The 16,440-nt window shown below is 43.2% G+C and overlaps 1 protein-coding gene across 1 annotated transcript in view; it reads left to right on the forward strand.

Annotated features, from left to right (window-relative positions):
• Positions 1-16,440, forward strand: part of TNRC6B (trinucleotide repeat containing adaptor 6B) — a gene marked incomplete at its 3' end in the record, with an annotated part of 197,954 nt that overhangs the window by 139,279 nt on the left and 42,235 nt on the right. Inside the window, exons 7-11 of the mRNA XM_079716010.1 lie at positions 2,810-3,148; positions 5,561-7,909; positions 9,537-9,695; positions 12,556-12,731; positions 14,997-15,071. Coding sequence (XP_079572136.1) covers positions 2,810-3,148; positions 5,561-7,909; positions 9,537-9,695; positions 12,556-12,731; positions 14,997-15,071 — 3,098 coding nt within the window. The remainder of the gene's footprint in view (positions 1-2,809; positions 3,149-5,560; positions 7,910-9,536; positions 9,696-12,555; positions 12,732-14,996; positions 15,072-16,440) is intronic.

The following is a 16,440-nucleotide window of genomic DNA, read 5'->3' on the forward strand; positions in this document are numbered from 1 at the left end:
AAGAATAAAAATTAATTAAAAAAACAAAACAAAAAGGTGTTGAAAGAAAATAGTTTGTATTGGTCCTACCCCGTATCGGAATTTTCTTAAAGAATACTTTTATCTGAAAAAGAATCTTATTGAAGTTTTTCAGAAATAGAGGCAATTAGAAGTTCAGACTGTAAGATGAGAATGGTATTAAATAATGGCAGCAGGGAAGGGGAAAAGATTCAATCATTAAAGTAAGTAAATGGCTTTTGGTGGTAAATGAATGGAAATTAGAAAATAGGATACCCAGCATTTTTCATGTCTTTATTTCCCTGATGCAGAGATCATGTTTAAGCCACAGACTTTCTCTCTGGAAAATAAGAAACTGTGCCCTTATTTTGAGCAGCTCATCTTTAGAAATATTTGCACCACAAGCTATTAAAATCACTAAGGTTCAGAAGAGAAGAGAGAGGGCCCAAAAAGTAATTCAGACTTAATCGTAATTTCCCTCTCCTCTGTTACTGCCTGACTTTCTGGAGCCTGACGTGGCACACGCACTGATTCTGATGTCTCTAGTTGGACTTCTGGAAGCAGGTCGGATTGGGCATCCTGCCCAACAGCTGCATTGCTCTCCAGTTAGTGCCTAGAGTTGCGACTGGCTTTTAAATGTTTAAAATTCTTGAATTTACAGAAAGATGTAATTAAAAAAAAAAACAATAAGAATTTATTCAAGTCATGAAACAGTTTGCTCTCAACATGTATCTCAGGCATGCTTTTTCTGACTGTGTCCTAGAGTTTTGAATGGCTAATCTCCCAGAATAGAGCACCGTGTTGCAAGGAGAGTGGTCAAGCGGTGGTCCTGTTTTATAATGACTTCATCGTTTATGATCCATTCTACCTCTGATGTGATGGTGGGAAAATGCCTTGAGGAGCTTTTGCAGGGAATCTTGCACAATACACAGTACCCACCAGATTTCTTCAGTTATGCTATGAATGTTGTAAAGTTAGTCGAACTGATGTTCAGCTCTCAGCTCTGTAGACTCTCCTTACCATGTCTTACTCTATTTTAGAGAAATGAGGGAAGGCATGTAACAAACCTGGTTACCTTAAAGTGGAGATTCTAGCCCTCTTATAGAAGGGTAGCCTTGCAGAAGCATTAACTCCTTCTGTCCTAAAAACTAGTTCGGAAGAATCCCGCCAGCCTTTGTCAGCTTCTTGTTTATTCTCATAATAAGAGGAAAGAGGATTGGGAATGCCATGTGCTACAGAATCCTCCAGGCACAGATAGAAAATGAATCATTAAATAATTCATCTTTATTTATTCATTATCAGTTATTTATCCACTGGCTGTTATAAGTCATGCAAAGGGTACTATATTAATAATATTAGATAATGACCAATTTATTTTCTTAAGAAATATGTTTATTTACTTATTTATTCATTCATTCATTCATTTATCCTCTGACCTCCCTTCCTTACTAGGAGGCCCAGAACTGCCTCATGATTGGCTAAGGTTAGACCCAAGTATTGCTTTGCAGTTAGTTCAGGCTCCTACTCTTTTTTTTTTCCTGTTACTCACGGTACTCACCAATGTCCAGTGGTTATAGATTGGGCCCCCTGATTTCTGATGATGTATCTCTCTCCTCATAAAGGAGTCAGTTCAGCAAGCAACATACTGGCCCAGCATCACTTCAGCAGTTAGAGCAATATTGCCACCAGGGCTGGCCCTAACATGACTCTGGGTGTCAAGGATTTGGGCCTCAGAATCATCTGAATTACCAGTCTCAATGATTGTCTCTGTATTGCTGCCAGCCTGTATTTGCCAGGTGGATATTCTTGGAAAGGATGGCAGTCTTTTGGTAAGATGAAGCAAGGGAGGTGCAGATCCAGAGGAACATTTTCTGTAGGGTTGAGGGGAAGCCAAGGGGTCCTGCAGAGCTTCACGGTCATTTCCGTGTTCCAATACTTCCTGTTTGCCATTGTAAAAGTGAGGGAAAACCCTAAGTATTTAAAGTAAATAGGAAAACTACATTTTGAAATTTTTATTTTAAATGAACAGTTAAAAAAAACACACACAAGGTCCACTTAATTTTTTTTTGGACAAAAGCAAAAAGATAACATTTCTAATGTTTACACAGAGTGCCAAGAGTCTTTGAGTTCAGGTGGCTGTAGAAACCAAAACCAAGTTGATTTTGTGATTCTCTAGGCCTGGGGTTCCCTGAAGGGGTCTACTCTGTGCCAGGCCCTAAGACAAAAAGATGAAAGATGGGTTCCTGCCACTGAGGAACTTCTGGCATGGTGGGGAGAAGGGTCTGTAAATGGAGAATGTCAATATAACCGGTTCATTCAGTGGTTCAGAGATGGACAGCATGTTCCAGGAGCCCAAATGAAGGGTGCATAGCCTACCTAGTCCAGGGATTTGGGGGAAATTTTCTCAGAGGCCAGTCTTTCAGAATGTTGGTAAAGGGAAAGGACCCTTGGGCTGAGAGCCTTGAACCTTTACCATGGGTTTTGTGTGGGGTTTGTATGCATCCTTAGACCTTCTAGGCAGCCCACTATTGAGTTAGGGGAGTGAATGGTGCTTGCTTCCCTCTCCTCCTTAGTTGATGGAATGTAATTCCATGATACCGCAGCCTTTGAATCCTTGTCACCATCACTCGCTGCCCTTACCCTACCTTCGGTAAACTGAAGATGCTGGGGAATCTGGAAAGACCATGTCCCTCAGAGTTGGGTGAAAGAAGAGTTGTCTTATTAGAATTGGTCTCATGGAAGCTTTCTTAAAAATAATCTTCAGAAAAATGCATTTGATCTCAAAGGCTGTTTCCCCATCTCTCTCTTTCAGTGCCCGAAGTGACGAAACCAAGTTTAAGCCAACCAACGGCCGCCAGCCCAATTGGCAGCTCTCCATCGCCACCAGTCAATGGTGGCAACAATGCCAAAAGGGTGGCAGTGCCGAACGGACAACCGCCAAGCGCCGCCCGCTACATGCCTCGGGAGGTGCCGCCGCGATTCCGTTGCCAGCAGGACCACAAAGTGTTACTAAAACGTGGGCAGCCTCCTCCACCGTCCTGCATGCTCCTCGGGGGCGGGGCGGGGCCTCCTCCCTCCACAGCGCCCGGAGCAAACCCCAACGCACAAGTGACAGGAGCGCTGCTGCAGAGCGAGGGTGGGACCGCACCAGGTGAGCGAGCCTCGTGCAGGTGAACGGGAGACATGGCGGCTTCAGGGAGTGAGCATGTCGCTTGTGTTGCCCATGTAAAGTCCACGTTAATTATATAGACGCTTGGCGTTACTCAAAATGGGGGAGGAGTCCAGTGTGAGACGTGTACCAGCATTTCTCTCCTGAAACTGGGTTTTGGTATCCAGTGAGTGTGTGTGGTCTTGGCCTGAGCGTCTAATGTCGCTGCTGTTTTTCCTCTCTCTTTGGGGCCTTTTTTCCTCCTCAGACAAGAGCATTACAGTTCGAGCCTCCATAGTCCCAGCTTCCCCCACAGGGGTGTGCTCAGGGGGCGACTGGAAGTGAGGCTAGTGCAGAGGCTGGTTCTGAATCTTAGACTGCCGTGTTTACGTTCCTGGAATGCTGGGAGAATAGAAAGAAGGTCTCTTAGATGATAATGTAGAATCTTGGGAGGATCCCACATAATACCATTCTTTTATTAGATTTTTAAAATCAGTATTTCTTTAGAGAGCCCTGGATTTTGAGCTTTGTTTAAAACTGTATGTAGATATAAGGGATCTTTAGCTGAAGGGTCCTACTGGAAGTTTCGAGAGTTTTTAATAGATGAATACTAAACAGCTAACAGTAAAGAACTTCCAGATGCCACCCCCCAACACACTTTTTTTTTTTTTTTTGCGGTACGCGGGCCTCTCACTGTTGTGGCCTCTCCCGTTGCGGAGCACAGGCTCCGGATGCGCAGGCTCAGTGGCCATGGCTCACGGGCCCAGCTGCTCTGCGGCATGTGGGATCTTCCCAGACCGGGGCACGAACCCATGTCCCCTGCATCGGCAGGCGGACTCTCAACCACTGTGCCACCAGGGAAGCCCTCCACATATTCTTAAAATATTTTTTGAGACTAAATTAAAATTCAGAGCTTGAAGACCATCAGGCGTTGGCAAGGACAGTGGGCTGGTGGTTGTTAATGACAGGATGCTTTATTCTAGTTCTGATTTGAACATAGAATTGCCTAGAAAATTCTGTTACCATCTTGTGTGCCAAGCGAAGATGGAAAGAAAGCTCATGGTGACACGGGCTTTATACAGCGATAAGCCCTGTATATGAGGCTTCTTGTGGTGGCTGTCAGGCCAGGCCCAAATCAGGCAGGGAAAGGCCTCCTGGCCCTTCCTTCCTGTCCCCTCGTAACCAGCTGCAAAGGGAAGTGTGAGGGAGCGGTTGTGCCGGGCACTTCAGCGGCTGAATCTAGCCAGGCCTGGACATCGACATGGGTCCAGTGTGAGTCAGTCTCCTGTTTACATTCTTAAAACCAAGGAGGCCCCTAATCTCAAGAGTTTGAGATTCTCTGCTTCCTTATTTTTATATGGCTCTATGTAATAGTTTTTTATTCAACGTCATATTGATTTAAAGCTCTTTGGTGAAAGGAATAAGTTTAGAAATTATTGGGCTAAAAACAGGTCATTTTTCCCCCCACCAAATGTAGTAAATTCCATCAAATATGTGCTGAGCCAGACTATCTTATCAAGTTCCTTGGGCATACAAACTGATTCATGCTTGTCTGCCCCTAGCATCTAGCTGGGTGGGCATTCCTCATTCAGTAGATGCTTACTGAGCAGCAGTTCCCTGGTCACCATGTGGAATTCAAACGTTAGCAAGATAGGTCTCTGACTAAAAGGCACTAACGTGGGGAAAGGAAGATGTGAACACAGTACACTGAGCAAAATGGCTCCAGACAGGGAAAGGTTGTTTTCAGGTGGTAAGCTCAAAAAAGTTTCATAGAAGAAATGGCACTTGAACTAGGCCCAGAAAGACAGATAAATTTCAGTTTGTGAATTCAGAAGGAAAAAACAGGAGGTGCCTGTGTGGAATGGTGCCAGGGTGAGAAGGTGCAATTTGTGGAATATGGGCATCATCAGAGAGAGTAGTGGAAGATGAGACTAGAAGAGTCAGTTGGTCCCAGGTTGTGGAGCATCTTGATCAAACCTCAGTCCAAAGAGTTTAGCTTTATTCTTGTACACTAAGAAACTATCCACTGCCTTCCATACAGCAGTGATATAATCAAAAGTGTGCTTTAGAAAACTCACTGCAGCCAGGAATGTTCAGCATGGATTGGAGATATAAAGCAAGTACAGGGTGTTACTGCCTTGTCTCAAGATACAGGAAGGCCCTTCTCTGTCACTAGGAATGGCAAGAGGGTATCTTTGAGAGATGCTGGTGGGTGAGATTTAGCAAATAACACCAACCAGGCAAAACAGAAGAGATGACTAAGATGGGTGTGATACAGTTTACCAAGGCAGGCAGCTGGCTAGAGAACTAGTTTGCGGGGAAGCGTGGTGAGCTCTCCTCTGGGGCGCTTTGAGCTTGGGGTGTTAATAGAGCATGCATATGCGGCTGTGATTGATGAGACACTCTCTTTCTCAGAGTCAGCCCTTGGAGCTGCTGCTGCTTCACATTATGCAAATCCCACTTGGGGCCCGGGAGCCTCCTCCAACAACGGCGCCTCCCCCAACCCTATTCACATCTGGGACAAGGTGATTGTAGACGGGTCTGACATGGAAGAGTGGCCTTGCATTGCCAGCAAAGACACTGAGTCTTCTTCTGAAAACACCACCGATAACAACAGTGCCTCGAACCCTGGCTCTGAGAAGAGCACTCTGCCAGGAAGCACCACTAGTAACAAAGGAAAAGGGAGCCAGTGCCAGTCTGCAAGTTCTGGGAACGAATGTAATCTTGGGGTCTGGAAATCTGACCCTAAGGCTAAATCTGTTCAATCTTCCAACTCTACTACAGAAAGCAACAATGGACTAGGAAATTGGAGGAATGTGAGCGGTCAGGATAGAATTGGACCTGGCTCTGGCTTCAGCAACTTTAACCCAAATAGCAACCCATCTGCCTGGCCAGCGCTGGTCCAAGAAGGAAATTCTAGGAAAGGGGCATTGGAAACGGATACTAGTAATTCCAGTGCACAGGTTAGCACAGTAGGTCAGGCATCCAGGGAACAGCAGTCAAAGATGGAAAATGCGGGTGTTAATTTTGTTGTCTCTGGCAGAGAACAGGCTCAAATTCATAACACTGATGGACCAAAAAATGGAAACACTAACTCCTTGAACTTAAGTTCACCAAACCCCATGGAGAATAAGGGAATGCCCTTTGGAATGGGCTTGGGGAACGCCTCCAGGAGCACTGATGCCCCTTCACAAAGCACTGGAGATCGAAAGACTGGGAGTGTTGGATCTTGGAGTGCAGCTAGGGGGCCTTCTGGAACTGACACAGCCTCTGGACAGAGCAATTCTGGAAACAATGGGAACAATGGAAAGGATAGAGAGGACTCCTGGAAAGGAGCTCCTGTTCAGAAATCAACCGGGTCAAAAAATGACTCTTGGGACAACAATAACAGGTCTACGGGTGGGTCCTGGAACTTTGGCCCTCAGGACTCTAATGACAACAAATGGGGTGAAGGGAACAAAATGACATCTGGAGTCTCTCAGGGAGAATGGAAACAGCCGACTGGGTCTGATGAGTTGAAAATTGGAGAATGGAGTGGTCCAAACCAACCAAATTCTAGCACTGGAGCATGGGACAATCAAAAGGGCCACCCCCTCCCTGAAAACCAAGGCAATGCCCAGGCTCCCTGTTGGGGAAGATCTTCCAGCTCCACGGGAAGTGAAGTTGGAGGTCAAAGCACTGGAAGCAACCACAAAGCAGGAAGTAGTGACAGTCATAATTCTGGCCGTCGGTCGTACAGGCCCACACACCCTGATTGTCAGGCTGTCTTGCAGACTCTTTTGAGCCGAACTGATTTGGACCCCAGGGTGCTCTCAAACACTGGCTGGGGCCAAACTCAAATTAAGCAGGACACAGTGTGGGATATTGAAGAGGTGCCAAGGCCCGAGGGGAAATCTGACAAAGGAACTGAGGGGTGGGAGAGCGCTGCCACACAGACCAAGAACTCAGGGGGCTGGGGAGATGCACCCAGCCAAAGCAATCAAATGAAGTCTGGATGGGGGGAGCTCTCAGCCTCTACAGAGTGGAAAGACCCCAAGAACACAGGAGGCTGGAATGACTATAAGAACAACAACTCTTCCAGTTGGGGAGGAGGACGACCAGATGAAAAGACCTCTTCCTCTTGGAATGAGAATTCCAACAAGGAGCAGGGGTGGGGAGGTGGACGCCAGCCCAATCAAGGATGGACTTCTGGAAAGAATGGTTGGGGAGAGGAGGTCGATCAGGCGAAAAATAGCAATTGGGAAAGTTCTGCCAGTAAACCTGTGTCTGGGTGGGGTGAAGGAGGGCAGAATGAAATCGGAACTTGGGGCAACGGTGGGAACGCAAGCCTAGCTTCAAAAGGCGGGTGGGAAGATTGCAAAAGATCTACAGCCTGGACAGAGACAGGCAGACAGCCCAGTTCCTGGAACAAACAGCACCAACAGCAGCAGCAGGCACAGCAGCCACCGCCACCACAACCAGAGACTTCTGGTTCATGGGGAGGCCCAGCCCCACCACCTCCAGGCAACGGACGACCTTCCAGTTCCAACTGGAGCAGCGGGCCGCAGCCAGTGAACCCGAAGGATGAGGAACCCAGTGGTTGGGAAGAGCCATCCCCACAGTCGATTAGTCGGAAGATGGACATTGATGATGGCACTTCAGCGTGGGGAGACCCTAACAGTTACAACTACAAGAATGTGAATCTGTGGGATAAGAATTCCCAAGGGGGCCCAGCACCTCGAGAACCAAACCTGCCTACCCCGATGACCGCTAAATCAGCATCAGGTAGGCAATGGCTTTTTCTCACAGGTTTTGGTGAAGAAAAGAAATCCTAAACCAAGGCATTTTTATTAAGATGCATTTATTTAACTTAGCTTTGTTCTGGGAACCTTTCCTATGTTAACTCTAGGCTGTTGTTAACAGAGACTCTCTTTTTATAAAATGATAGTGATAACAGATGCTGGTAGTACATTTTAATGTTCTTTCTTGGCAAAAGGAAAAAGTAGGCATTCCTGGGTTAGTCTCTCCAGTTTTTGTTTTTCGTTTTGGTAATTGTATTGGTCTGCAGAATCCAAAAGATTTATATCTTGCTAAACAAACTGTGCTCTAGATTTAAAAATAAAGAATTAAAATAGGAGCAGAAATAGACCTGACTTCCATTCTGGTTCTGCCTGTGGACACGTCCTCTGTGTTTCTCTTGCCCCGGCGACAGGAAGTAGTCTGTGTTGTTCTTGCAGAGACCATCAGAAAATGCTGTAGCAAAGCTGGGATCTGGAAGGTTTCCATCACTTTCCAGATAATTTTTAATAGTTAACCTCTGGAAGTGGAGAACTTCGTTGTGTGGAGATTGTTATCTCATGATAATCAGTTGTCCAGAATTAAACTTTCTTCCCTCCTTATTTGAGTAGGAGACATCATACCTGGTAAATTAAAAATAGTGCTGGTGAAAAATTTTAAAAAGGTGGGGCTGGGGGGTTGCCGTGGGATTTTGAACTCTTTTTTTAAAAAAAAGTAGTGCTGGTAATCATTCTTAGTTTGGCATTGTCAACTTGAGTGTCCTCATATAGTTCAACAAATTAAGAGGATGCACCATTCAAGTGTTCGCTTTTTTAGTTAAAATTAGTCATAATATTTAATTTTCCACTTTGCAAAGTAAGCTTAGTATTCAGTGAATCCAGTTATGGACACTTAGAAAATGATTTCTTTTAATTAGTTCTTTTCTTGAAATATTAAAAAGAATGAGGAAGGAAATGAAGATTGCTCATTAATTCCCTACCTAGAACATGTAAAAATTTTTATTCATATAGTAAAAACCTTCAAACTGTACAGAAAAGCAAAAGGTAATAAGTAAAAGAATCTTAGCCCCTAGGGTCTTTCCCTGCAGGTCTTAGAATTTTGTATGCCATTCAGAAATTTCATTCATACCTATAGCAAAATATATCTATCCTTTAAAATTTTTACACGGAAGGGATTGTACTATATACACTGTTCTTCACCTTGCTTTTTTCATTATTCTTAAAAACTTTCCACGTTAGCATGTACATTTCTGTCTTTCAATTGCTTCGTGTATAGTATTCATTTGATGGGCAACTCACGATCGGTCTGACTGGTCCCTTTTTGGTAGATATTTAGGTTGCTTCCAAATGTTACCTGACAGTGATGCAGTGAGCATTGTTGTACATGTAATTTCATCTACTTTTACAAGTATATCTGTGGTATAATTTCCTGGCAGTGGAATTACTGGGCAAAAGGTTAAAGTGACAATGCCAAGTGCCCTCCATGAAGGTGGCACCTATTTATATTTCCACCAACAGAATTCAGGAGTGCCTGTTCCTCCTACCTTCACCTCCAGTGGATACTATGGTGTTCATTGAACAAATCATTCTTAGAGATACATGTCCTTTCTTTACAGTCTGGAGCAAAAGCACACCACCTGCTCCAGATAATGGTACTTCAGCTTGGGGTGAGCCAAATGAAAGCAGTCCTGGGTGGGGTGAAATGGATGACACGGGAGCATCGACCACAGGCTGGGGGACCACACCCTCCAGTGCTCCAAATGCCATGAAACCTAGTAAGTATACGGCATTATTTTTGAGGGAGTCTCTATTATAACTTTGGGGGTCACACATTTTGGTGAGGGCTGTTGTTAAACTGTTGTTTCAGTGAGATTCAGGACCTCGAACCTTTAATAAATGGTTAGCAGCAAATGCTGGGGACTTGGCATATGTAAAAATGCTTACCATGAACTAAAAGTCATAAGTTAGTTTTGTTGATTTCGTTTTAACTTAGGTTTGGTGTCTGGCCAGAGTTGAAATTTTCATGTGGTGCTTTTTTTTTGCTCAGTAACTTAAATATTGCTCATTAGATCTATTTTGCATTTCTACTCTCATGTTGGTATAATTTTTTTTTTAACTCCTGGCTTTTAACGTGGAACAAGGTCTCTGCTGCCCAGTGACTTCATCCTTCCGTTCCTTCCTTTCCCCTTTGTCTCTCTTCTCATACATCCACCCACGTAAGCACATTTAAGGTTTCTTTAACCCAAAAAAGATTTCTTCATTTGAATTTTTAAACAAAGCACGTCACACTTATTCATGATCATTGAAAATCTAAGCTATACTAGATCCAGCTGGCAATGTGTAGTCACAGTAATTTGCAAACTTTGTAAATGGATGCTGCGGAACGTCCCATTGGATGGTGCTCAATTGAAAAATTCAGTTTCAAGTATCTGTTTTCACTTGTTTATAGTTTTCTTAAAAAGTATTCCAACATCACTTTTCTACCATATTGCAGACTTAAGGAATTGTCTTTTGATTAAAAAATGTGGTCAGACTGAATACTCAAAATCTGAACAAGAATAAAAAAATTCTACTGTCAAGTTTATTTTATGATATGTATGATTCTTACCATGCCACAGGAAGGAATTTCATCTTAGCTATCTGTATTCTAGAAACTCACTCTTGTTCCTATGTAACTTGACTGCATTTTAAAAATTACGAATCTCCTTCACTTTATAAAGAATTTGATTCCGTCTTGATTTTCATTGTAAAATTGGTTATATCATCATGGGAAATACCATCCTGTAGACTTGGAATAGATCCAAAATGCTGTTGGAAGGCATGAACCAGACCCTTGGCACAAGGCGGTACTTCGGCAGTGCTTTCAGGATTTTTATGTCTTTCCCAACTTCAGGATCATCTTTTGTCCATCACAAAAGACTCACTTTTCTCCAGATTTTAAAAAGTCTTCTACTCTTCAGGATCATCTGTATCTGCAGTAAAAGCTGTAGTTATATTTACTCCTTCTCTGGGTAATTTCAGTGTGTAATAGAGGAAGGGGCTGGATCATCACAGCCAACCAAATTGATGCTGATAGTTAACCTGTGATCTTGTCTAGACTGCAGATACCTTATATCTGGTGTGGGCTCTGTGACTAAAAATCGGAGCTTTTTTATGTTTCTACAAGAAGTCATTTGTTAAAAGTTCAGCTCCTTTCTCTAGAAGAAGGGTTACGTGGATGTCTTCCTTCTTTAAAGGGGTCAGTATGTCACTTATGTTGGGTCTTTAATTCCTGTTGCTTGTCAGAGGATGTATAAAGCCTGTGTTTACAATAATAGTGGGTAACCTCCTATGCAGGAGAAATGGTCCTGGTTATCAATGGCATTTCCAGCAGCGGAGGGGACAACTCCCAAGCCCTGCCTCTTGCTGCCCAGTCACAGAGCCCCTGCACGGGGGGCTCAGTGAACCCCATGGAGGTTCCATCAGGTTCCCCTGGGCGTTGCTGGGAGATGATGCCACAGTCTGAGGAAATCAGCTGCCTTGCACCCTGTGTACTTGATGGGTGCCTGTATGGCATCATAGGCCTGGTCCTAGGGCATGGCAGCAGTCATTCAAGGAAAGGCCTGGAAGAGACACCTTTCTGGCTCTAGACTCTTCACATGAAGCTATCTAAATCAAATAACTACCCCTTCATAAAGGTCCTGTCATTTGGTAAATTGAAGGTGTGGATGGAGCTTCTAGGCAGGATAGTGTATTTCCGTTCTTCCATCATTGTATAGAGTATCATTACCACAAAGTGTATCCATCAGTTCCATACAGTATTTTCAGAAGGAGATTAAGGATTATCCCAATCTCCAAATTAAAGGTCTTTGTTTAAAGGGGGATGTTGGTGAAATTTGACTCTGGATACTGATAACGTCCTATTTCGTCGAATATTAGAGCCCTGATTTCCCTCTCTCTTTGTTCTGTTTTCCTCGTTCCCTGTCTACCACATTTCCTCCGTCTTTTAAAAGCCATTGCTTATGCATTGTCTTTGCCTAGGATCTTTTTAGTACCTAATCCATTTCAAGTGTGTAAATCCAATAACTTTCAAATTTTCATGGCTATGTGTGAATTTCTCTTCTTTCACCATAATTTTGGTATTCAAAATCTAATACAGTTTTCTTTTTTCATCCATTTTGCGTGTTCTTTTCTTCACCCCAAGCAAGGTAGACAGTTGTTCTTTACCATACCTCATGTTTGTAAAGTCCATTATAAAGTCCACCACATACTTTTAGGAGGGTAAAACTAAAGAATGCAGTAAAACATCCTCATTAAGAGTAACAGATTTCTCTAAATTGAGATGTGAAATTTCTCATAAGTAACGACAGATTCTTTTCAATTGGGGGATTTCTGTCAACTTTGTGTAAAGGGGAAAAAATCATTGAACCAGAGGCCAGGAAATCTTGATTTGTGGTTTATTAACTTATTCTGTATCATTGACCCTTTTTGGGTTTCCATTTCTGCTCTGAAAAGTTCGAATGATATTTGCCTTGCCGTACAGGTAGACTAGACAAAATTATAAATACACTAAAATGCTGTATTTACGGGGAATGGTTGTTGTGGTTATTGTTATATATAGCTATTGCGTACAGTTGGTTCGTTCTTCTCTTAAAGATTCCAAATCTATGCAAGACGGCTGGGGGGAGAGTGATGGGCCTGTCACTGGAACTCGCCATCCCAGCTGGGAAGAGGAGGAGGATGGAGGAGTCTGGAACACCGCCGGCTCTCAGGGAAGTGCTTCCTCCCACAGTTCGGCAAGCTGGGGACAAGGAGGAAAGAAACAGATGAAGGTAGCCTGCTTTAGAAATACCTGGGCTTGCTTATTCTTTCTTAGAAGGGCAGAACTGAGAATGTTTTCATGGACGAAGCCAGGCAGCTGGAGTCCCTGAGGTCCTCAGTGAGGGGGAAGGTATTTTCTTCAAAACAAGTAACTACTTCCTCTTTACCCCTCGTCTTCCTTCCCCATGACCGTGAAATCTCGAAGGACAAAACTCTTGCTGTGGGTAAGATGGGATTTTCAAAGAAACGAAATTTTCCTCACTTTGGCTTCCATATTAGAATAATTCTTTGGAAGCTGTCAAGGCACACCTTATAAATGTTTTACGCTTTTGCGTTCTAAAGCCAAGTCAGTCCTTAGAGTAAATCCCCAGGAATATGTTAGAGAGAAACCACAGTAATATGGTTTCTCCAGCAGCAATCACCGCAACTCATTTTTATCTCATTCGGGAAACTCCAAGGCCGAGGACCCTTTTCTCAACAAAATGAGGTGCCAGTGCGTAACCCTGTGTTAGCAACTAGATGATTTATCTACATCCTGTACCAGTTGTGCTCTACACTTGTTACTTTCTGTATCTTAGAACAACTTAGTTTCTCCTTTGATTTGCATAATTTGATGAGGACTTTGGTTTTCAATCTAGAACCTGAACAACTCTCAGTAGAAGCCCTCTTTTTTCATTCTAGCCTCTCATTCCAGAGATACATTGAGGGACATAGGAAGTGGGCAGCCATGTATTTAATTTGAGGATGGGAGCCTTGCTGCCCTAAGAAACGCTTCACAACTAAAAGTCCTGGTTTTCAAATACCGGGTGCCATTTTAGAAGGTCTTCAGTGGCCAGGGGCTGTACCTTCATCCCCTTTGCCTATGGGATTTTGTTCTGAATACCATTACTCTCTTTTAGGCCTGAGAATACAGATTGTTTCTGTTAGAAACGTTTTGTTTAAGCAGTCATTTACAGTTTTCCCTCTTAAAGGACTTTTATTACTCCAGCCACAAAAGAAATTATTCAGTAAACTTGCCAGCATTTTTAGTACATTCGTGTTGTCTGCTGTGGCTTTCTTTTTGTTATTTACAAATTAACAATAAGACCAAATTACAAGATAGTTCAGGAGACTGTTGAGGAAGCAGCTGAATGAAAGGTACTAGCCCACTCAGGGAACCACCAAGATTTAATGAAGTTAATTGGGAATTAAATGTTTCTGCTCCATGACTGATGATTCTGACCTTTCACACTGCGGGCCTCTTTGTGTGTGTGATCAAATACAGCTGACATAAAAATTACCATCTTAACCAATTTTAAGTGTACAGATCAGTCGCATTAAGTACATTCACATTGTTGTGCTGTTATCACTATCATCTGTCCACAAAGTAACTACCACTTCTCTGCTCCCTCCAGTGAGGGTTTTTTTGACCTTCAAACTAAGTACCTTAACACTTGCAAGAATAATAAAATTGATCTGACCAATACCATCAGAACACAAGTAGAATTTTTACCCGGAGAATGCACGCGTGCACAAAGCCCCATCACCTCCTGCCCCCACAAGGTCCCTACCACAGTTCCACTCACCTTCTACGTAGAAATAAAAGTGGAACTGATGACTGGTGCCTTGTTCAGTGGAGAAACTAGTTTGTCCCATTAAGAAACAAGCAGAAACCTACATCCGCCACCTTTGCACTTAAAACTAACTGCCCTCATAGTAACAGCTATGCGGGAAGCTTGGTGATGGTGTCTTCTGCTAGGCTTCTTTCCCATTGCGGATCCACATCTTTACACTATGAAACAAGCAGAGGAAAGTGCTACGTGGATGAGTTCCTCATTGTATCCACACAGAGAATAATGACCAGTTTAAACGGGCTCCTTTCCAAATAACATACACTAGCATCAAACTCCTTTTCTTTACTCCTAATACAAACTGGCTTGGGTTACAAGGAGATACTAAGAGAGAAAATACTAGCATGCAAACATTATGTTTTAGAAAATCTGATACTGACCTTCTATTTATAGGGTAAAAACACTAGCTGACCATATATTTTTCCAGTTACTTCTAATTCAGTGCAACGAATAAAGTAAGAATAAAAACATAGATGTAATAACTAAGGCATAGTACTTTTTTAGACTAACAGATAACATATCAAAATAACTGTAGTTAAAGAGGAATAGTTAGGGTTCAAAAAGGTAAACTCTTGATTTTGCATTTTCAGTCAGTACTTATGCAACTCAGGAAGTCGAAATGAAATAAATTATTTGATTCTGAGGTTATGTATTTCATTTCTCTAGTGCTCACTAAAAGGAGGAAACAATGATTCATGGATGAATCCCCTTGCCAAACAGTTTTCAAATATGGGATTGCTGGTAAGTTTTACTTTTTCATATGTGTAATGTATCCCAACTTTTACATTTAGTACAAATTTTAAGACCACTGCCACATATAGTACAAAATTACAGATTTAGAAACTGGTTAAGCAGTGTTCCTGATTTGGATTAGGCAGTATTTGTTCTCTATTCTTTTTTTCTTAATGAAATACTCCAGTATTTAAAGGGTACAGCTTTTAAATATTTTTAGTCCTTGTATCCTTTTCCTTAGGCAGTTAGGGAAGAGAAAGCCAAGTACTTAAAATTTATATAATTTTTGCTGACTACTGTACCAGTTTTAATATTATAATTTTTAAAAAGACAGCAACTGCAGAATAACTTGGGAAACTATTTGTGATTAATTATATAGGCAGTTCTTGTAGGATTTCTAATTTTTTGATCTCTTGGGAACATTATGGGGACACCCTGTCCCTGGTTGCCAAAAGACAAATGACTTGGCTGCACATTTCAAGATCTGATGACTTGACAAGTCACAAGAAGAAGTTGTCATCATTTGGCTGCCACTCTTGGAATTTGATCCTCAGCCGACTGGAACTTGAGCACAGGGGTTTAATTCTCCAAGCAGCTGTTTTGCTGTTCCTCTGCCCATAGATTTACTGAAGCTAATTTGATGTGAAAATCGAATTTAGGAATATAGACACCAACAGCAATCAAAATTAGTCAGATTTTTGTTTTTAATATTTATTTCTTTATTTGGCTGCACCAGGTCTTAGTTGCGGCTTGCGGAATTTTTAGCTGCGGCATGCGGGCTCTAGTTTCCTGACCAGGGATCTAACCCGGGTCCCCTGCACTGGGGGCTCAGAGTCTTAACCACTGGGCCGCCTGGGAAGTCCCAAAATTAGTCATATTAAAAATGTTACTGGGGGCTTCCCTGGTGGCGCAGTGGTTGAGAGTCCGCCTGCTGATGCAGGGGACACGGGTTCGTGCCCCAGTCTGGGAGGATCCCACATGCCGCGGAGCGGCTGGGCCCCTGAGCCATGGCCGCTGAGCCTGCGCGTCCGGAGCCCGTGCTCCACAACGGGAGAGGCCACAACAGTGAGAGGCCCGTGTACCGCAAAAAAAAAAAAAAAATTAGGAAAAAAAAAATGTTACTGGGACTTCCCTGGTGGGGAAGGGAAGTGGTTAAGATCCACTGCCAACGCAGGGCACACAGGTTTGAGTCCTGGTCTGGGTGCCGCGGAGCAACTAAGCCCATGCACCACAACTACTGAGCCTGTGCTCTAGAGCCCACAAGCCACAACTACTGAAGCCCATGTGCCTAGAGCCAGTGCTCCGCAACAAGAGAAGCCACCGCAATGAGAAGCCCGTGCACCGCAACGAAGAGTAGCCCCCGCTCGCCACAGCTAGA

Source organism: Hyperoodon ampullatus, assembly GCF_949752795.1.
Source record: "Hyperoodon ampullatus genome assembly, chromosome: 11".
NCBI lineage: Eukaryota > Metazoa > Chordata > Mammalia > Artiodactyla > Ziphiidae > Hyperoodon > Hyperoodon ampullatus.